Below are 22,198 nucleotides of genomic sequence, written 5' to 3' on the forward strand. Positions count from 1 at the left end.
CTCCGCGAGCCACGGCACACCTGGCCATCGACGCGTGAACGTGTGTTACCTTTTGCCAGTGGCCGGCCAAACGGTGAAAAATCGAGAGGAAATCGTGTTCTCGAGGCCCAGTTTCTTCAATTTCCATGTCGTGTAAATTTATTTATTCTTGTTATTTTGGAAAAGTGCATTATCTTGAGGAAGGGAATATTTTTTTTTCTCTTTTATTCTCTTTCTGCATTCAGCTTTAGTGGCAGAAATATTGGTATCTTTATATAAGTATATGATATATGTAATAACATATAAATAAATGAAAATATAAATGAGATATTGAGAATATATAATTCTCTAATTATCTCTAATTTTATAATTTTATATCTTGAAATTTTGTTGTATTGATATTACGAAATTAAGTAAGGAAAATTATAAGAATAGTGAAAAAATCATAAAATCGAAATTTCTTCGAAAATTTTAACATTAGGATAAAAGTTTGTATCGAAATGCTTCGTTGTTAATCCTGATCTTAACATCGTGAAATCGAATCTTGTAATGAACACGTAGGCAGTGTTTGACAGTAATCAAAGGTCTCATCGTCAAGGTTAACTAACCACTCGTTTCAGTGCAACGTGATGGAACGTTTGGACAGTGGTTGCCGCTTCCGGTTTAGAAAGATTTGTACAATTTCTCGTTTAAGAATTTTAATTTGCTGCGTAGGCGATTGTGATAGGCGAGGGTGGTACTTGAAAATGATTCTTGGCGTGGGTGGAATTATGGAACTGTATAACTCTTGAGCTTTAAATTTTGCATATCTATATGTATATACAGTAATCTTCAAAAGTTGTATGATTCAAAGATCGTAAGTTGTTTGGAAAGATTTATCTAAGAATCCCCTAGGGATTTTGATTTTTCACTGATAAAAATTATGGAGAATGATTCTTCTTGTGATTGGAGCTGCAATGAAAATTTTGAATTTTAATATATAAATAATTTTAAATTTGATTAAGATTGGAAAATTTTTTTTATAGCATATAGATAATTTTTTAAAAAATCTCTAAAAAGTTTCGAATTTCATAGTGATTTCCAGAAATCTTAGATATTCTTCAGATCGCAATTTTTAAATTCGAATATAAAGTTATATTCAGAAGTTCTTCATATTTTAATTTCATAATTTTGCATTTAAAAAAAAATTATGAATAAAAAATTTCCAAAATGTCATTGCACAGGTGTTGAGATACAACTTAATGACTATTGACCGATTTTCAGATTATAGTGCTTCCAGCACTTGTATCTAACACACCCAGATCTAGAATATATCTATTTTGTTTAATGTCTAACAGTAAACCGATCAGTTTGCAATCGCTTGGGGATATTACCTAATCGCCAGGGTACAGCTGGATGACAGCCGTCTGGCTGAATACAGTATCCACTTCCAGCGATTGTATGCCAGTCCTTTAGAAGTCAACCGGGAATGTACAGCGCTGTTCAAAAGTTTCGATCGTGCATTATTATTTTCTGTCTTCAATATTTAAAATCTTTGTATATAAAATTTTATTATTATAATCGAAAATTACTGTACAAATATCTAAAAATGAAGATTTTTTTCATAAAAGAAATTATTACAGGAAATTTAAAAATAGTTAAACAAATATTCAAAATTTTTGCGATCTTTTAAACAATGAAAATTTTTCTTCGAAAAATGGATTATGAATACTTTGAATCCTTCAAAATTTATATATTCTAAGATCAATCAATAATCCCAACTTTTGAATCGAAATATCTATTCAATTTTTCGTTTTTTAATTCCTTTTCTAAGTTGAATCTATTTTTGATAAATTCTTCAAAGGTAAACCTAACCTCAATCTGTAGTTGACAAGTCAGAAGACTCTACTTTGTGGTACAGCAATGTTCAGCTTTCGGACTTTGATATCGCTTTGTGTCCTCAGAGTATTAACGTATGTTGCCGTTTGTTCAAGTTAGCAATAGTGAAATTTAGGTTTGTCTTCGTGCTTGATGCCAGGTTTCTACTGAGAACAGAAGATATTGTTTCGAAATTGACTTTACTCTTGGATCAGAGTTGAGAGATCAGTGTCTCTCAATTTTCTTTTAAGTTATATTCTTTTTTTTAATATCTCAAAGTTGTTGTAGATTTTATTAACATATTAATCTATCAAGTTTTCAAAAAATGTTGTATTATTGTATTATTGTAATGTGTGTAAACTTGTATTATTGTATTAATATTCAAATTATAAATAATCAAATTATTTATATATAAAGAGTTTTGATATTTAACTTTGACTTTAATAATTTTTAAGCTATATCCAATTATCCATTGTCAAAGTATATTTTATATTGTTTTTGTCTATATCCAATTAATTATTCAAATAGTTCTTACATCTATGCGCTAAAAATTTTTAATATCATTTAACTTTTAATTTCAGTAACTTCTAAGTATTCTTATCCATCTATCAATTGTCATTGTTTCTACTTATGCTTCTCATTACAATATTATCGTTTAGGTGAAATCATCTATTGAATTTCTTCGAGCGATAGCGAAGTGAGATCATTGTTTATCAAAAGGAAACTTTGTTGTCAATGGCTTCCTGTTAATCTATTCACTGGTTTATATGTTGCACGATCATCGGTATGTGTTAATGTACATCGATAATTGGCCTTAACAAACGTTTTATCACTCGTTAAATTATTCAACCGTTCATTCCTCGTTTGTTTTAATTGCTATTAAATTGCTTTCGAATTTTACAGCAAGGCCATCCACAAAGTATCATTACAGTTATCGATATGAAATATTGATTTATCGCTGTTGACGATAGAATCGGCTAACGTGTACAGTGTTTTCTATGTTTACGACATTTGTTCACGCGTGGCTAGTCATAGATTTTTCAAAATCTTTTGATAAGATTAGCGCAATAAAAATTAAATTGTAAAGATTACCATAATTTAGAAATTTTTCCACAGATAGGAAAAACCTAAAAATAAATTTTTAATAATAGATTCAAAAATAAAATTTTTATCAGAAACAATTTTAAAGGATTATCAATTGATTCGATTTTCAGAAATTATTGATAAAAGATAACGTAAAATTTCAAATCTCAATTTTTAGAATTATTGGAAATATTTTCAAAAATTTATAAATATTTTCGATACATTTAGTAGCAAAATTAAGTTGAATCTTCCAATTTTTAGAAATTTTTCATTTTTCAAAAATTCCCAATATCAAAGCTATAAAAAAATTCTCAAAAGTTTTACATTGATTTAACATCAAAGGCTACCGACAAAATTCTCAGAAGCATTTCCAATAGCAAATCCAATCCAAACCTAAAATCATAAAATTCATCAAAAAAGATTCTCAAAATCAGAAATTTCCAATCGATATAGATCTATGAACTTTATATTTAACACTAGAATTATCAAATCAATCGAATCAAATTGATTTTAGATTTTGTCTTTTTTATTATTATTGAAATTATCCAAATAATTTCGATAAAATTAATATTGCTTTTTAATAAGACAAAAATATAATTATATATGTTAATGTATTTAAGGAACACTTTTGGACAGTCAATTCTAATACAAACATAAAAGTTGATTATATATATATACTTATAACTTAATAAATAAGCCTCTTTACTTATTTCTTTTTTTAATCTCTGAAATAGATCCTTCAAAGATTTTTCACAAATATATTGACAGAAATATTTTATTTTAATCCTAATAATCTATAATATAATATACACTTAGATATATTACTATATCTAGTTACATATTATAGATTCGCAATTCTAGTGTTAAAATTTGAAACTTACTAGATATATCGTGGCAAAATCCAGCACGCAAAAATCGTACGGAAGCGATCCTCGTGCTGACACGGTGATCTCGAGGATCGATGGGGGGTGGACGGTCGGGTATAACTTATTGAAAACGGTTGATCGCACCTGACGCCTTTGCCCAGCTTTCATCTCGACCACTTACTCTGGAAACGTAGCTCGTGGAACACGGTGCCTCGTGTTTCACGAGAGACATATTGCCGGATCATCAATCCTGACCACGTTGGAAATTTTATATCGTGCCACTGGGATGCTGTATTTTGTTTGATGTATTCCGAGCAGTTTCTTATTTACTTTTCTCTTTCTATGGAATATTTTCCTGAATTTTTTTTAAACTCTCGAGCCATCTAGATAAAAGAAATTTCGAAAATTATTTCTCAGAAAATTTAAATGTTTTGAATGTACGTATAAAATAAATTTTTATTTTCTTGGATCTTTTGGCGTCAATCTTTGTTGACATAGAAAATTTCGAAAATTATTGAGTTTTATATTCAATAATTGTAGCCAGATTAGATTCTATTTCGTTGAATTTCCTTTACTTTTAATTTTGATGTCAATTTTTTAACACAAGAAAAATAATTTTACTATTGAATGCGATGAACTTGCAAAACGGATGATTTTCCACGTGAGAGAATAGTCAAGTGAAGTATCTGTCACGCAAAGACAATCAAAATTTACGGTTATTGAAGTAGAGATATGGGCCGGAGGAAGTGGTTTACTATCCAAGATCTGAGCGCATACTTAAAAATAGCGCGCGGAAGTAATAAAAGGAAACATTATTAGAATCACTCGTTAGTAAGGAGCATTAAATTTCAGGTATAAATTCTCCCATAAATCTTTGAACAATAAACTCTTTTAAGAATCATAAACACCTTGCTAGTCTCTGCAGATTTAATTTTTCTTATTTTTAATTTTTTTTTTTTTTAAATAAACTTGAACTATTCCTATCAATTTCGTACAAAACAACGAACTTAAGAACTTCAAATTCCTAATCGTAATATCAATCCAATTCAACTTGAGCCTCGTTATCCAAATTATCCTGCATGCGCATTTGTAAATTTGTAGTCGCAATCTCGATTCGATTTCAATCATGATCCATAATCAAACTGGGAACGTAGGCAAGGAGCGGGCATGGCGACTTCCCCTCGAAGAAAGCCCGAATCTATCGAGCGTGTCCTCGACTGAAAGCCCTTAATCTTGGCCAACCAGGTAAACGGAAACTAGCGTGGCCTATTACTCACAGATGTATTATTAACCACTTGCCTGGCTGCAACGTTGCTATGTGCATTTGCATAATACAGTAGAGACAGTGGAGAACGCGAGCTACGGTTCAACAGCCTCGTACGAACCGATATCTAATCTACCTGTGGTTAGCGAAAAACACGTTCCAAGATATGAGATTTTCTTGAACAGATGTCGACAAAGAGAATGACAAAGTGAAATAGATTTGTAGATAACGAATTCTTGATGTAATGGAAATTGAAAGTGGTTAAATTTTAGAGAAAATTAATTAATAGAGAAGATGAATTATAATAAATTGAATTGTATTTGCATTGACGAGGGAGAAACTTTTAAATAACCTGAAAAAAAAAAATTATTCAATATCTGGCTTATTCAATAACTTTGATTATTTTGAATGATCTTTATATTAATATTTTCAATATTACTTACAATGTTAAATTTTTAAGAAAAATCTATTTTGAACTCTTATCATACTGATCTCACTTTGCTTTTTTTTTCTTTCAAACTTTGGATCTTAATTATCTTATTTTAATAAAAGTTCTTTCTCTCAAAATATATTCGACACATCAATATATTTAATGTTCCAATCAAAATTCGATTCCCATGACACTCGTCATATCTTGATCATCGATCATATGTATCAGTTCTATTAAAATGATTGCACGTTCGTCATGGTGCATAGCTGGCGCGCGTGTTCGCTCGCGGAACACATGGGACAGGAGTTATTCGAGAGGCGCAGCTGACTCGACTACAAATATCGTCGCCGGTGTTGCAGAAACTCGATATGAACGGTGCTGTTCGCCCTTGTGCCAATAAACCGTATTGCAGCTCGTATCTCGGCAGCCGAGCTATTAGCCTGTCGAATCCTAATGCCGATTCCAATTATTGCGATTTACCAATTGACTGAGCTCACATTTGGATCTTTTCAAATATCTGGAGTCTCAAGCTGGTAGCTTTGTGATAATGGCTTCTTCATTCTGTGAATTGAAATCACATAAGATAAAGTACATATTTGGTTTATGAGACGTAAAGCTCTTGGAAGAATCTTTTAAAGTGAAGAGAAGATATAAAAAATCGAAGAATTGTGAATTTGGAATTCACAATTTTTTGATTTAATATTTGGAAGTTATAATTGTATCTCTTGTTCTCTTTTTAATAGCTACTATAATGTATTATTTTCACTCAAATAAAAAGTAGAAGAGTAATTCAAATTTTGATTGAAGTTTCTTTAAGAAATTATCCCATGTTATTTTTATTTATTAAAAAATTTAATTTATATTTTCAATATTTAAATATTTTAACATAACTTTCTTGACAAATTATATTTTATTGTTCAAATTTCATGTTTTTTCTATCATCCTTTCTTTTATCTTCTTTTCAATAAACACTTATTTTTAATCAAATCTGGGCCTCGAAACCACGAATATCTTACGTAAAATCGAACATTTCAATTGGTTTTCTAAAAGAAAAAAAATTTCATCTCACCAGATTCGAATTAATCCCATTAAATGAATTCACCTCGAAGGCATCGATCACGATTTTCGCTTGCTTGAAGATGAAACGTTGGCCTTCCTCTAACCGTGCAGAAATGATCCGCTTAAGTGAACAGAAATGCGGTGTTATCGTGCTTCGCGAGATTTCTGACGCATCCACCAACTAAAATCCACGGTTTGGATTACATCTTGCAAGGGGAGAGGCGGAACCGGTCTGCTATTTTCAGAGGAAATTGTGGTTACGTGAATGCCGTTTGGATTACGGAGGAGCGTCCAACCGATGCCTGATTTTGGGAATCAGCACGAGCCAGACCCAGAGGATCGTTTGAGCGAGCCTCAGGCATGAAGGAACGCGAGATGAAACTCTTTGGTTGCCGATGGTCCTTTTGGAATTTCGCGACTAATCTCGCAGGTTCGTAAATGCGGATATTATTGAATAAACTAAGAGGCAAGAGTTGCTAGTTGCCTGATGAATTTGAAATCGAGATGTGAATAGATTTAAATGAAATTTAGTATAAAAAATTCATTTTATGATAAAAGTTGGATAATATCTCAAACTTATAGAATTTAATATTGAAATTTAATATTAAAATCATATATTTTGTTAAATATAAAAAAAAAGATGACGAATGAAAAAAAAGAAAGCTAAAAATTAAAATAAAAATATTAATAAGTTTCATAATGTATTAAAAAAATGATTGATAAAGATTACTTACATCATAAATCATAATTATTCAACTATTATTGTATATTGTATTGATTGAAATATTATTAGATAAATATATAAAACATAATAGATTCAAAAAGAGATTGTATTATGAAATAATAAATTTATTTAATAGAAATTTATTTAATCCTGATATGCTTCATCCTCTATATTATTAGATTTATTTTACTGAAGATGGCTGAAAGTATAATAAATGATGAGTTTCTCAACAACGATTTATCAAGCTTCACTTCTACTAGCATATCGTATAATATGTCAACCTTCTTACCAGGCAAATTTAATATTCTCCGAATATCTCGTCTTTTGTACTTGCATTGATCACGAGATCCTTCACCATGCCTATATAATTCTCTCTCTTCTTCTTGATCCCCTAATTTCCTCTAATCCGCTCAAATTTCCTCTTCTATATATCTATATCATCACTCGTTCACCCTAATTCCCCGCAATTGGCCGCGAAAAGTTGGACGAATCCTTTTACAGGATTTTATTTTGGCCTCGTTCAATTTTAACCTAGCATTTCATCAAATTTCATAATATGAACATAACCAACTTTTTCTTTATTTCTCTCAAGAGATAATCTATTCATTAAACTGATTATTTCAAATCATTGATTATACTATATCTTTTTTTTTCTCTTCTAGATTTTCCTTCGCATAAAATAGAATTTGTTATTTTCAACTGCTGTTTGATCATTAAAGCTTTACATGCAAATAAATGAATCTTATGAGATAAGATTGCATATTATTTTTACTCATAATTAGATTCCTGTTTTTTTTTTTATTTCCATTTCTTATTGATAATCATATTGCTGCTTATTAAATATTGCTGTCTATTAGTAACCTAACCTATTATAACTATATTCTAAATCTATCACTTATCCAAGCATAACACTGAAGAATTTGAATCCGTCATTTGTTGCATTTCTTGCAAATAAGAGAAATAATTTATATACAATTTTATAATCTTACATCATCACAACAAAAATTATTAATCAGCTGAATATGTCTATATTCTCTACTAGTAGGTTTTCGATTTTCTGTTATGTCGATAAAAAATGAAATCTTCTTTTCCAACGTTGTATGCAACATGAATTTAGCAACAATAGTCCGTGATCAATGTAGCTTCAATGATAGATCCTACGTTACAAAGATTAAAAGAGAAAAGAATTTTTAATTTATTCAACTGTTTTTCTTCTACTTTAAAATATTACATCGCCTTCGAAAAATCATTGATCGGAAGAACGAAGTAATATTCGTATAATTTAAGGATGACGACGGAAGTTCCACAAATATGTTTGAATACTGATTGCAGACGATCATCTTTGATCGTGCATTCTTTTTGCGCGTTCCATCGTCTGTTTATTTATTAACCTTGGCTCGGATAAAGGCTTTCCAGTTTCCTCTTCCGCATGCAACGAGGAAGAGAATGTTTCTCGCGTAGAAATACCGGATGTCGAGGCGCAAAAAATATATTAAATTGACAGATATAGTATAATTTATAATAATATTACAGTGATTAAAATTTAATGGAAATTTCCTCAATTTAAAGAACGATATATTTTATCAGATTATCATTTCGATTCTTTTCAAATTTTTTAAATCAAAACCAAATAAAATATTCAAGGTGATCAAATTATTTTCTTCGTTGTGCTTCCATTTCCTCGAATCATTCATTACCTTATATAAATGGAGAAAGTTAATTCTCAAGAAAGACTGTTTCATTGGAGAAAAGACATTTCATTTATATCTTTGATATACACGTTTTAATTGGTATTAATGAAAATTAATTAATCGTCCGTGAAACGTTTTGCTCTTTTCACTGTGATAAAGAATATTAACGAAACATTTCTTTTATCCAGAGAATATTCATCTTTTCTTTGGTATATGAAAATTTACAACTCCCTCTGAAATGAAAGGAATCCCTTTCGATACGATATTTCGCGAGAAACGAGATGAAATTCTGAATACCACGGAAACCCGTCGTATTCACTCGATTCTCAGTTTTTAAGACATCTGAGAGAGATACTCCGAGTTACATTCGGCTTTACATTCATATTTAGAAGAGAACTTGCGAGGATATTTCATCTGCGCGTTATTCGCGACACGTTCAGCCGAGGAGAGCGGCATTACGAATCACGACGGTTTCCTTATTGAATATCCGAGTTCGACGACGCTGATGCCGCGTGATAGGCGTTCCTTATTCGCTTCTGGAACTTCCTGGACACAGATATCTTCTATAACGCTATACAAAAGTCTTAGATTGGATAAATCAAAATATTTTGTTTGTATGAATGATGCCTGATATTCTTAGTAATATTTTTATCAAAATAAAATTTAAGTTACTATATTTATTATTGTTCATATTTTTTATATATTCTATGTTGATGAATGTTATGTATGATTGAAATTATGTTATTATATTTGTTTATTAATATATTATTATTTATTTCATTTTTGATAATTCTTCTATTAATTCATATTCACAAGAAATGAGATAAATTATGTTAAATAAACAATTTTTCTTTTCCAGATTGAAATATTCTCTTACCTAAACATGTAAATACATCCATTTATCGGAAAGGAGAGGAAATCTTGTTTTAATTTAATGATACATATCCTTCAAACGATACATATTATTTTTTCTTTTCTTTTTCATCGATCAGAGAAAAGTTGGCCGCTCTAGAAGTTTCATATGAAACCGCGAGGCCGCGGTTGTTCCATTTGCTTTCATCTTGAACTACTTCTTCGCCTTGATATTCCGGTAAAAAGTTGTTTGCGTCAAAGTTGCTTGCTTTTTCCTCCTCCTCCTCCTCCTCTTCCTCTACCTCCTCCTCCTCCTTCTCCTCTTCCTCTCTCTCTCTCTCTCTCTCTTTCTCAATTGTCAACAAACCAAATCTCATTCTAGGATACTGTGTATACCAAATGTTTCATATTCCTGGAGTAATTTCTTTTCTTAAGAAACATACGTTACCTTGTTTCACATTGCTTGTTTTCTGAAGAGTCAGACTTTCAATTCATGAAATTTTAACTCTGCTACTTTTTTCTTTTTCAAATTTGCATTACTATTTTAACTTTCTGTCTCTATTTCTGGCTAAATCAAGTTTATTCTTTTCTTTTCTGAAAAATAAAATGTAAAGTTAATTATAAAAATATTTGACTACATTAGATATTAGTAATTAATATTCACAATTTGTTAATTTTAATTGTTTTTTCCTTCCTAATTTTAGGTTGTTGAAAAATTATATTAATTCAAATTTGAAAAAATGGCAAAGTAATGCAAGTTATCTTTAAAAATTAATCATAAAAACAACACAAAATTATAATGAAAAAATAATATACATTTATGATCAAAGAAATAAAATTTACAAAGTAAAATTCTCGAAATATCTTGCGGAAAGTGTAATTGGGATAAAAAGCCCATGTCTAAAGTCAATTGACCGTTCAAGATCATTTTCTTTACTCTAAAAGATAGTTAAGGTTAAGAAAACTCTTTAAGTTTCAAAGTTTAATTTCAAGCCAAATCTTATATATGATATGATTAATTTTTTCATAATTAATTTTTTGAATAATAAATTCAGGAGAAATGATTGAAAAAAAAATTCATAAAAATAATCATTTTAAAAAAATCAATAAATTTTATCAATTTTCAAATTATCTAATTTTGTTTTAAAAAAAATTACTTGATTTAGAGTTATGGGGCTTATGGTTAATAATTTTGAACTTTTTTCTTATGAAATTATAAAGTAAACTTTTTTTTTTATGAAAATATAAAATGTTAATATATTTGCAGGATTTTAGAGAATCATTTTTAAAACAAATTTTTTAAAAAATTCTTGAAGCCAAAATAAATTTGGAAAATCAAGTTTACAGATTAAATAAACACTTGAAGGATTAAAAACTAAAATATATTCTTTCAGAAAAATATATTCTATTAGAATATTAATCCTAAATGTTAAAAATTACATACGCTTGAAGAATTGGATCCAAAAGTATCAAAAGTATTCCACGAATATATCAACACTTTGTATATCTATCAAGTAACAAATCACAATGCAATCTTATTCAAGATCTTCAATCACTATATACCATTCTCTCCTAAAAGCTCGAGGCGATTCGTGATAACGCCATGGTTCGATTTTAGGGGGTCGTAAATACCAGGCCGTACTCGAATATCCAATTGGCTCAGGGGAAGTTAACCGGACGATACAACGTTCCCACTGGGGGGTCTGATCCCGCAACCGCGACCACCGCAAATGGAAAAGCCCCGTAAAAAGTGGTGTAACCCGCTTTTCCTATCGGCCATCCCACGATTCGCAGCTGCAAATCCATTTTTCTTCTCTCGCCTAACCCCTATTCAACTTTTTCAACTTTTTCTTCCCAATGAAACGTTTTATTTATTATTTTGCGAGTTCGAATTAAATTTGTTCGAGAATTACTATTGAGCTTTGGAAGGATAATATACGGAATGTCATAAATGAAAGTATCGTAAATAATAGATTTACAAAAACTTGTACGTGTACTTAGAACATTCCTGCTAAAATTGTAGGATATATTTTTAAATAAAACTTTTATTAAAAACTGTGAACGATAAATTGCATTCGTTTTTCTGGTATTCCTATTTCTAGTGTACAATTTATATCTCTTTATCTATTTATTTATTATTTATTTGTTATTTTATTTTAATAATTAAATTTAAATTTTATTTGTTTCTTTTTAGTACACCATTTTTAGTATACTTTATATTTTTTCACTAAAATATGAAGTTAAGTAATATTCTTCCATATATTTAAATATCTGCCAAATCTGTGAAGTAAATATAATTATTTCATAATTTTTATATATTTATAAGAAATATGTGACTGGCTATATTTTATTTATTTAATCATATATTTACCACTGAGTGTTGCAATTTAGTTGCTAGCACACCGGCGTTCGTAGTACAAAGTTAAATAACCTGTAATTTGAAAGATAAGACTCAATTAATATTTTTATACTATTTTTTTTATAATTTTCATCTTGATATTTAAATCTGTTTTTTCTAATCCTCTAAAGGTTAATTAAATTTTATTTTCTAAAAATCCTGAAGAAAATCGACGAGACAAAAAATATATTTAAGGATATACGAAAGAAGTTTAATTCGAATAAAACATTTAAAGAAATGGCCAATTCTCGTTTCTTGCGAGATTAACATCTACCAGACATCGAACTTTCTGCTATCGTCTTTCCATGGTTTTCATTTAATTGGATCGTTCAAATAATGCGCCAGAGTTTTGGAAGATTGCGATATCATTTGCTTAACGCTGTTCCAAAGCATGCAATTTTTATTGCTTTAATTAAAATTTGTTCTTCTATTCCATATAATTTTATTTTTCGTTTATTTAATTGAGAATTTTATTCTTATTTTACAAACATTGGTAGAAAATATGGAATAATCGAAATTTCAAGGAGATGGAGAAAATAGCACTAGTTTTTCTACGATTCTTAAGTCACATTCTGATATAATATTTCAATACTAATAAAACAAATCAAAAATAAAAAATATATATAAATATTAAATCAGAGTTAATCTAGAACAAACAAAGAAAACAATTATAAAATTAAAATTCTTTGAATCCTTGAACGAAGAATCGACATATTTTCCAATTTACTTGATGAGAATAGAAAAATCGAGTATCCGTGATAATAATTCAAGAGAAACTCGAAAATAATCGGATGCAATATTAGTTAGGCGAACGCTTTATCCATAAACTTGGCGTCATTGTTCTCGTATGTAAACGATTGGAAAATATCGCGAGTGAAGTTGGTTAGGATTTAGTGGTTTTTGATAAGAAGTACCAACCAATGTAATTTATTCTCGTCGAGTAGTCGCCATCTCAATAGTATCGTGCAATTCAAATACTTTTTCTGAAGTATTGACTTTTCCAATATGGTATGGGCTTACCGTTTCCATGGATCTCTTGTTTCTGCATTGTCGAACTTCTTAAATCGATACTACGCTTTTAATTTACGAATGACAGCTTGAATATATATTCGAAGATGAAATAGTCAGTAAGGAGATGAGGATATTACAGATTTTTATGATGGTCAAGGATAATGTTTCTATTCTTGCCTCCATAATAACGTCACTACTGAATTACTGTCTTCTTTTATATCTCGAAAATCGAGAAAGATCCGTATAGGAAACGATACTTTCTAGTGTCTTTTTGTTCGAAACGTTTGTATAGGGATTTTAAAGATACCACGCAAATCGAAAATATCACGTCGTACAATAAAAGAAGCATAGAATATCGGTGCTTTAATATCTTCCATACGAATATTATGTAAGAAAGTAATGGAACATTTCACGTATATGAGATATTGTATACGAAATATAAAAGAACGAGTTTCTCTAAACGTAAAAATATAGGTATATTGTTATTGTGATGCTTGGGATTTGTGAATAGAAGTTGTATTTACTAGGGATTTTATTCCAAATTTTTTGTTGAGGAATTTATTCGAGATGTTGGATCGCATTGTTAATACGTTGGAATATATTTTTTTTAATCGATATGGCTTAAAAACTGTATATATATAGTACAAGCATCATTAGAATTATTACTGAAAATGTATAAGAAATTCCTAGATATCCTTAAGAAAAATTTCTCTTATTATTCCTAATATTTTTTGAATTATACGATTAAAATATTTTCCATAAAGAATGTAATTAAATCAAAAAACAAATCACGATCATATAATAATAATCGATAATAACCAGAATAATAATCGAAAAGTAACCAGATGTTGACCGTGATTTTAACGAAATCTATTCGAAATAGGACAATATTAAAGAAGAAAAGGAGAGATCGTGTGCGGTAACAAATGTGCGTTGGAGGCGATTTCAGACTCGTAATGAAAAATTTCTCCTAGGGACATTTTGTCGAGGTGCATCCTAGTCGGCTTTGTGCGTCCTCCGTTCCCCACCATCGTCGCTTTGAGGCATGCAACGGCTCCTAATTAGGCCAAGCAACACGGCTTCGAGTTTACGAGCCTGTTCTCCCCACTCTCCACCCCCGCTGCGCGCGCATAACCTTATCCCAATGCGGCGGGATATTACGTGTATACTTTCTTAGAGAGTCGTTTCGTGACCACATTCGGCGCGAATGAAAGGCTATAGGATAGAGTCAAAAAGACTAGAGATATTTTTCAATTAGAGATCTGTTAGACCACAAAAGAGATAGAAGAAAAATGCCAGAGGGAAGAAAAGACGCCCGTAAAGAAGAATGTGGTATGTGGAGTGAGAAGGTTGTGGGTCTTCAACGATTGTATCTTTGTTTGAATTGTGTTAGGTGGCAACGTACAGGAAAACGGAATGAGATCGGGAAAATTCCTCTCTATCGTGTTTCCTCTCTCTGTGGATTTATCTTTACTTTAAAGGAAATATACTTTTATGCAATTTCTTTGGTTACTTTGGGTTCCCAGTGTTCTAATACCAAGGTATACGATATAATTGTTTTTATTTAATAATCGTAAAAATTGAGACTGAAATTATAAGTTAACTCGAGATGATATCTATTTATTACTTCTTATATGATTTTTATTCTTATAATATATAATATGCGATTTTATTCTGACTAAATATTGTATCTCTTATATTAAGAAATTCTCTCTCTCTTTCTATTAATTATAATCATACGAATGTTCAGAGTACCTATTATTTTATTTTATCGAGAATAAATATGTACTTTAAATATATTTAACAGGCAACTCTTATTATTCCTAATATTTTTTGAGCTCTTGTATTCTTAATTACTATTTGTCTAATACTTTGATCAAATTGATCAATTTTACAAAATTGAACTTTCCTGTAAAAATTTAACATTAATTTAAAAGTTTAATTTTAAAAATATTTTCCAAAAAAATAATTATTCATAATTATTATTCAAAATAAAGTATTTATAATGAAATATAGCGAGTTCTTTTAGAAATCGTACTTGATCAATAAACACAATTGTGGTTAAAATGCAGTATTATTTATTTTATTGAAATATTTGATTTCTGATTGTATTTCTTGATAAAACCACAGCACACTACGAATAGTGCAAGTGGAACGATATTAGTAGAAATTGCAACGGACATTTAGCCGCATCGGACCATCATTTAACCCAAAATTGTCCCAGTGCTGCAGCAAACGCGGCGTTAAATGGTATCGCTTCATTTAACGCTGTTCGCAAAGATGGCCACAGCTAAATCCTGTTTTATTGAACTAAGTTCAATGATTGTTCAAACACCTATGCTAATTACCTGAACTTATCCATGAAGATACAGAGAATTGATCGACAATTGATCTTGTTGTAATTATTATTTTTGAAATTAAATATATTGATAATTGATAAAATTGATCATTGAAGAAACATTCTACAGAATGACATCAATTTTTTATTTTATTGGATTAGATGCTAAAGCGTTGCAAACAATCTTTTAAAATTAAGTAAAGAGAAGCTTTCAATTTTTAAATCCATAGTTTTAGTTATCTGTAAAATTTTTTTAATATCTGGAACTCCTTTGAATTTTTTCAACTTTCTGTAAAGTAATTTTTAAAGAAATTTAATTAACGGATGTAAAAGAATCTTTAAAATAATCCCATATAATCATGATTATACAATTATTTCTCATAAAATTGCATCGATTTTAAGAACAATAAGTTTGTAAATTATCCAAATACTTGTTAACAATATATTATCATCTAAATTACCAATTACAATCATGCTTATAGAGAAATTTTGCCAAATTTTGAAATCGGCTCGAGTCATACTCACTCTTGTTGGATAAGTAGGTTAAGGGGATTGTTGCCTAGGAAAGGAACACGTGAGGAGACGATGGATCCATCGTGTATATTGTGACGACACGTACACGGGGTTTATATGCGCGAACACGAGCGGATCCGGCCCGCTTTTACATTGGAAACGCGCCACCAAAGACTCCCTTTATCGATAATATCTTCTTGTGCCAGCACCCGAGGGGGCCTCGAGAGATGTTTCTCACGTCTGACGCGTTCTTCTTCTGCCTCGAGATCGGAATTTTTGCGTGTGTTCCAGTATGGTAATGCTGGAGGAGGAAGGCGGAGGATGATGTGGCTGGAACCATTTTAAAGATTTAGGGATGGGATCCTGGGCAGCTGTCCATGGAGCTGTCCGCTCTTGGTGGATTGGAAAACGATATTCGAAAACGTGAGCGACATATTTATACTTAAATTGAAGCGTCTGGACTGCGAATATTCATATGAATTCAAATTTTAATGAATTGAAAGAAGTGAAATGAAGATCCATTCCTTTAATTATTATAATTCGTTTTGGATACGTCCTTTTCGCATATAATATACATTCTTTTAGATTTTTGCATATTAATATTCTATCTTTTTTTATTAAATTTGATTATAATTTAATAAATGTGTTTTAAAGAATATTTTTGTATGCCCAATTCTATATGTTTTTTATTGAATACTAGATACCTAGAAAAGTAGATACACTATTTATTTATATATATTATTATTATTTATTATATATTATTATTATTATTTATATATATTAAAATATAGCATAATAATAATATAACATTATAATATCGAAATCTCCATGCCAATTATAAATAAAAATGAATAAGAACAAGAAAGTTAAAGGGCGTCATAAGAGATAGAATTTTATCTCATGGACTTGACAGATATGGATTCGAATCTCATTTGATTAACTCGTTTTTTTTTTCAATTTTTACATATTATATTCAATAGACATTATATATTTCTATCTAATAATGTTAATATATTTAGGATTCTTATAATAGGCATGAAGATTTCGATACAATACTATACTATTCCTATATAATATTCCTGTTAATATATTTTTAAAAGGATATAATATACTTACTAGAAAACAGAAAAATTAGAGAATAAAATTGCAATCATGTTTCATCATGTTTCATCATGTTTCATCATAAGCAGAGCCACATTATCTCAAATTTCATCCACTTGTGTGAGACAATTTCATGGACCTTAGTTGAAGGTCCAATCGAAATTGGATTAAGGTCATTCAATAGTCTCTGGATATCACTCGCGTTCGGTTCCATCCACTGTTCCTTTCTTCGAATCGTAACGGACAGCGAGATACCGTGGTCGAAGGAGATTGTGGGTAGAGAGTGAGTTCCTGGCAAATGGAAAGCCGGCTTACCCTCCGAAATTACGGCCACTCTCATTATACCGAAGGCCGGAATTACGCCTGCCCTGGAAACCTAGTTGAATTTAGGGATAGGTTTCGATATTGGTCAATGGACACATGGCCTTTGCTTTGATGGAAAAGTGCGTTTGATTATTGGAATGATTTTCTTGCTTAAAAGGAGATTTGAATGAAGTATGACGAGGTTTTTGTGATAGATTTATGAGAAATTAGATTCAAACATTTCTTCATCGATGATCTTTATGTTTTAATGCTTCCATGGATTCTTCTTCAGCCATGAATATTATAATAATATGGAATATAGTAAATCTAATTATTCCAATTTATTAATTGAAATTACTATAATCCTGTATTAAAACTTTTGAGTGTAAATATTAAATGAGTGTATTTCATTTAAATATTTTATGTTATATTTTAGTTTTTCACTTTTGACTACGATGCTTCATTATTTCTTCTTCTTATAAGCATTTTAAAATTCAATCTATAAGAAGATAGGAAAAGATGATTTATTCGAACATGTGTGATAAACATATCTGAAATTTAAAAATCTCAGGGATTACCTGTGAACATTATTTAGAAGAAATTTAGTCCTCTAACTCGTCCAATTCGATTGAAGTCGTCCATTAGACTTAAAGATTAAGATTATTGAAGCTAATTCATAAATCCACCTTATAATTATCAATTCCAAATCTTAAATAACATAGAATTTCATGAAAAATTTCTTCTTTCCTTTATATTATCAGTATCCAAATGATAATTTTAAATATCACTTAAACTTTCTATTTCAATAGTTTTCCAACGATGAAAATCTAAAATAGGAAAATTCTATTATATTCTCCATTCCATTTTCACTTCCAATCATAAATATTCCAACCACAGATTACCAGATTCTCACGATTCTTTTCCAAGATTTGTGACGCATCCTTGAACAAATAAAAGTATCCGGATGGGCGAGAAGAATGGGCGAGAAGTATCCAACAGAGCCAAACAGCTCATCCGGAGGCGGTACTCCAAAGTCAAGGCCGGAAAGGATAATTTTACGAAAGATACGTTTCTAATCGAGCGTTAATGGTTTACACCAGAGAGCGTCTAACCTCCATGCTCGTTGTTCACCCGGAAAAATAGTTTCCACTTTTTGCTCCGCTTCTCAACCCCATCCCTTAGTCCCGTCCCTTCTTCTAAGCGATTGCATCTGTTCTCGAAATTGAATCAGAGTGTGGTGTAAAAAGGAATACCGGGAGAAAAGGGGGAGGAATCGATCGATTTCAATTTGCCAACAACTCGAAACGAGTTACTTTGTGCGGAAAGGAGGTTCAAGTGGCTCTACTTTTTTAAAAAGGAAAACCTTCTTGAAATACGTAGTACGACTATTGGAACAGCTGATATATCATATCAAATATGATGTTTGTTAGAGATTGAACGTTTTAGGCGTGTTTAATTTTTTGTTACCAACATTTTCATTCTGTTGACGTGAATTCTTCATTTTCTTTTGCATGGTGTAACTGCTGTTGCATATACTATGTAACATATTTTGAATTTCGTTAGATTTTTGGTATGATATTAAAATGCATAGTTGTCCATCAAATCATCCTATAAATAATATCGTTTTGAGAAATTAATTTTAACGAGTAATGATATTTTAATGAAATAATGATACTTATCCTTTTTTTTTCCACGAATGTTCAAGTCTTTTTGTCGCGAAGGTTGACCAAGTTTACGAAGGCACGCCTTCACTTCGATATAAAACTTAGTTTCATTTTCACGAGCTGTAAAAAGTTCGCAACTCGCGCCAAGTATTCCGAAAGAAATATCCTTTCACTCGTGACACGATCTTGATTTTTAATTAAGCGACACGATCAAACTTCCGTTCTTTTATATTTCCTTCTTTAGTTCGTCCACAGTAAATTTTATCTCGAGAGATGTCGCCCCGATTTATTTCTAATTATTTGTCAAAAGTTCCTAGAAATTATAACTCTTCGATTTTCTACAATTCTTGCTAAGATTTTATAGATATTGAAGACTGTATAACTTGAGCAACACTATGGCTCTATGGACTATTTTTATCTCGCTCTTTTAGTGCATTTTTAATGCAACTTTCAATATTTATATCGTCTATCAAATTTTTAAGAGATATAAAAATAAATTTCTTCAATCTTTTTTAGCTAAAAATAAATTTCTTCAAACTTTTTAAAGCTTCTTCGAAATTGTTCAATTTTCCAATTTTATCATCGCCATTATAAGAAACAACGTGAGATATACGTGAAAGATGGGGTAATTTGATCTTCGCAGTTGTGTCTCAAGCGTGTAGAAGTCTCTTATAATCTTCTCGACAATTCTCGCAGTGCGATGATATACGTGATGGATTAATCGTTACATACACCTTGATTGATGGCAAACATCTGTCCCGGATATCTTGTTGGAATCAAGGAAGGAGCATTAGCCCGTTCTGAAATGAAGATGAATTATATCTACTTAATAGAAATATAGATACGTTCGATGAATACTCGATTCGAAATTCTTGCGAAATTTTTACGATTAACTTCGTGAAGGAAAATATCTGATTATTTTTTTTCAGAGACTTTTGATAATCGAATATTCCGTTTCATTTTGATTCTAAATAGTTTTTGTTCCAACAAATTTAGATGTTTTCTTTGTCGATGCTATTCTTAAAGAATTGAGAAACAGTCGATTGAAACTTCCAGGCGATTTCGTGAATTTTTCACGAAGGAAAGAATTTCGCAATATAAGAGAAACGGAGCAAGAAAATAAAAGATTTTTTACTCGGTCAATCACTCCTATTATTCGACAATTTATGTTTGTACATTCCATCTTTCCTTTGAGTCTATTCTGATCATCAAATATTCCATGAACATGGCTTATTATTTTCGATTCGTTATTTGTTGTAAATTCAAAACAATATCCCAAAAATGAATTTCTGAAACAAAATATACATTTATATTAATTCATTCGTAAAATATCTTTCGATTAAAAACTTCAAATATCAAACTCAAAATATCAAAACAAGCAAATATTACTTCAATTTTTCCCATAATTTTGAACCCATAAATTTTCAGCTAGGAGACACTCCTCGTTTCTTCCATTATTACCAGGCAAAAAATCCGCCGTTGCACGAGCGTAAAACCGCCATTTCAGATCTCGATTCCCAGCAAATCAAGCTTAAGTCTCATTCCATTCGGCGTCTTCCCGATCCTCGAGAAAAATCCTCGGTCTTTATAAATAAAACATGGTGGAAGGACACACAAGCGCGAAACGTTACGTGGTAGAAGTAACGGTCTCGACGGGATAGTATTTTATTCGAGGCGCGTGACTCTAGCCATCAGAGCCGCAGATACGTGTATATCCAGGCCGAAGTCCTATGGATCTCGTGGCTTTGTTGGCCCCCAAAGGGGATAAGGGGATGTCTACGTGTCCGCCTCCGTGGAGTCAAAGTCGCGTCGACGTCCAGAGCAGCGGAGGACGTACAAAGGGCGTGGAAACACGGTTGTGTGTCGTCGTCGGCCGTTTTCACGAGGCTTGGGTTAAATTACGCGTAAAACGCGTCTGTTTGACTCGTGCCACGTGCAAGCGTGCTTGCATTTAAGCTGCGAGCAAAGGGGTTAAAGGAAGGAGGAGGGGAAGATGGAGATTGAAGGGGAGGGAGAGAAGAAAGAAAGAAAGAAAGGGGAGATTGAAGAGGGGAGAAAAAAATATAGGAGGAGAAGGAAAAAAGGAAAAGAAGAGATATGTGTGTGGTGGAGACTTTTGGAGAAAATCTGAAAATATAAAAATATAAATATTAGTTTAAATATATAACTATTAGAAGAAAATTTATAGTCTACTTTATTATAAAGGAAAATATCAAGGTATTATTGCTTTGAAGGAAATTGAAATAGAAGAAGAAAGGCAAAGGAGGATAATAGAAAAGAATGGGATGTGTTAATAGGATTAGATATTAAAGAAATTGGTAAAGAAAAATATTAAAAAACCTACCACAAAAGAAGAGTATTATTGAATCCTATTTTAAAGAACATAGAACACCAAGTATGTTTTCAGGATCTCTTGTATGTACCAAGAAAAGTTGAAGAACTACTAATTACTTCTTAATTTAATATATTACTTTTATATATATCTTTTCCTTTAATCAATTTTACTCTTCTTAAAATATGGCAAAAATATATTTTATTAATTTTTAATATGAAAATTATACTCGTTAGATTATCCTCTTAAGATCTATAAGAGATAGAATTGTCAGATTAAGTTATGCAAGGTGTCATAGAAGAGGGGGCGGTGATCATTGGCTACGAAGGAATTAATAATGGTGCGAGATTAATTGCGCGGTACGCGGATAATCGATGACCGATATCCAAGTGCATCTTACGCGTGTTGGCAATTTAATTAGTGGGACATGTTCACTCCTGTTTGATTATCATAATGACGAAAGGGACTCTGGTAAATTATCGTAACGCTCGTGTAGAACACGTGTTAACAACATTCGTTTATCTCTTTTCTGAAATCGTTGTGTTCAATCACATGTAAATACATGTCCTCGTTATACGTGCAAAGTATTCCAATTAAGCACATTTGATTTTGTATTTTTTAAAAAAAAACTTTTCTTGTTTCAAAAATGTTATTGATTAAAAGATATAATTAAAAGAAATTCGAATATTGAATATTTGATATTTTGTTTTTTTTTTTTTTTGCATATCTATTA

The 22,198-nt window shown here is 30.8% G+C and overlaps 1 protein-coding gene and 4 long non-coding RNA genes across 8 annotated transcripts in view; 1 reads left to right on the forward strand and 4 right to left on the reverse strand.

Moving 5' to 3' along the window:
* LOC116186229 overlaps positions 1-2,184 on the reverse strand; it is a 2,653-nt gene extending 469 nt beyond the window's left edge. Inside the window, exons 1-3 of one of the 2 annotated variants that reach the window (XR_004151184.1) lie at positions 1,834-2,183; positions 1,353-1,457; positions 356-930 (exon numbers count right to left, since the gene is read on the reverse strand). This is a non-coding gene — a long non-coding RNA (uncharacterized LOC116186229). Of the gene's footprint in view, positions 1-355; positions 931-1,352; positions 1,458-1,833 lie in introns of those variants that run through there. The other variant, XR_004151185.1, reaches the window with a different exon arrangement.
* The window catches only part of LOC102677019 (tyrosine-protein kinase Btk29A), a 164,585-nt gene that overhangs the window by 72,742 nt on the left and 69,645 nt on the right, over positions 1-22,198 (forward strand). Inside the window, exons 1-2 of one of the 3 annotated variants that reach the window (XM_006620455.1) lie at positions 1-73; positions 6,552-6,968. The exons of the other annotated variants lie outside the window; for them this stretch is intronic. Coding sequence (XP_006620518.1) covers positions 6,899-6,968 — 70 coding nt within the window. The 5' untranslated portion in view covers positions 1-73; positions 6,552-6,898. The remainder of the gene's footprint in view (positions 74-6,551; positions 6,969-22,198) is intronic. 3 annotated transcript variants of the gene reach the window in all.
* On the reverse strand, positions 7,375-7,995 carry LOC116186235. The gene is made up of 2 exons (XR_004151192.1): positions 7,552-7,995; positions 7,375-7,461 (listed from the first exon to the last, which is right to left on the reverse strand). It is a non-coding gene; the product is annotated as an uncharacterized LOC116186235 (long non-coding RNA).
* Positions 19,669-20,354, reverse strand: LOC116186236. The gene is made up of 2 exons (XR_004151193.1): positions 20,021-20,354; positions 19,669-19,933 (listed from the first exon to the last, which is right to left on the reverse strand). It is a non-coding gene; the product is annotated as an uncharacterized LOC116186236 (long non-coding RNA).
* Positions 21,212-22,198, reverse strand: part of LOC116186234 — a 2,938-nt gene continuing 1,951 nt past the window's right edge. Inside the window, exon 3 of the long non-coding RNA XR_004151191.1 lies at positions 21,212-21,260. This is a non-coding gene — a long non-coding RNA (uncharacterized LOC116186234). The remainder of the gene's footprint in view (positions 21,261-22,198) is intronic.

The sequence above is a fragment of the Apis dorsata genome, unplaced genomic scaffold (genome assembly GCF_000469605.1).
Source record: "Apis dorsata unplaced genomic scaffold, Apis dorsata 1.3 scaffold_517, whole genome shotgun sequence".
Taxonomy (NCBI): Eukaryota; Metazoa; Arthropoda; class Insecta; order Hymenoptera; family Apidae; genus Apis; species Apis dorsata.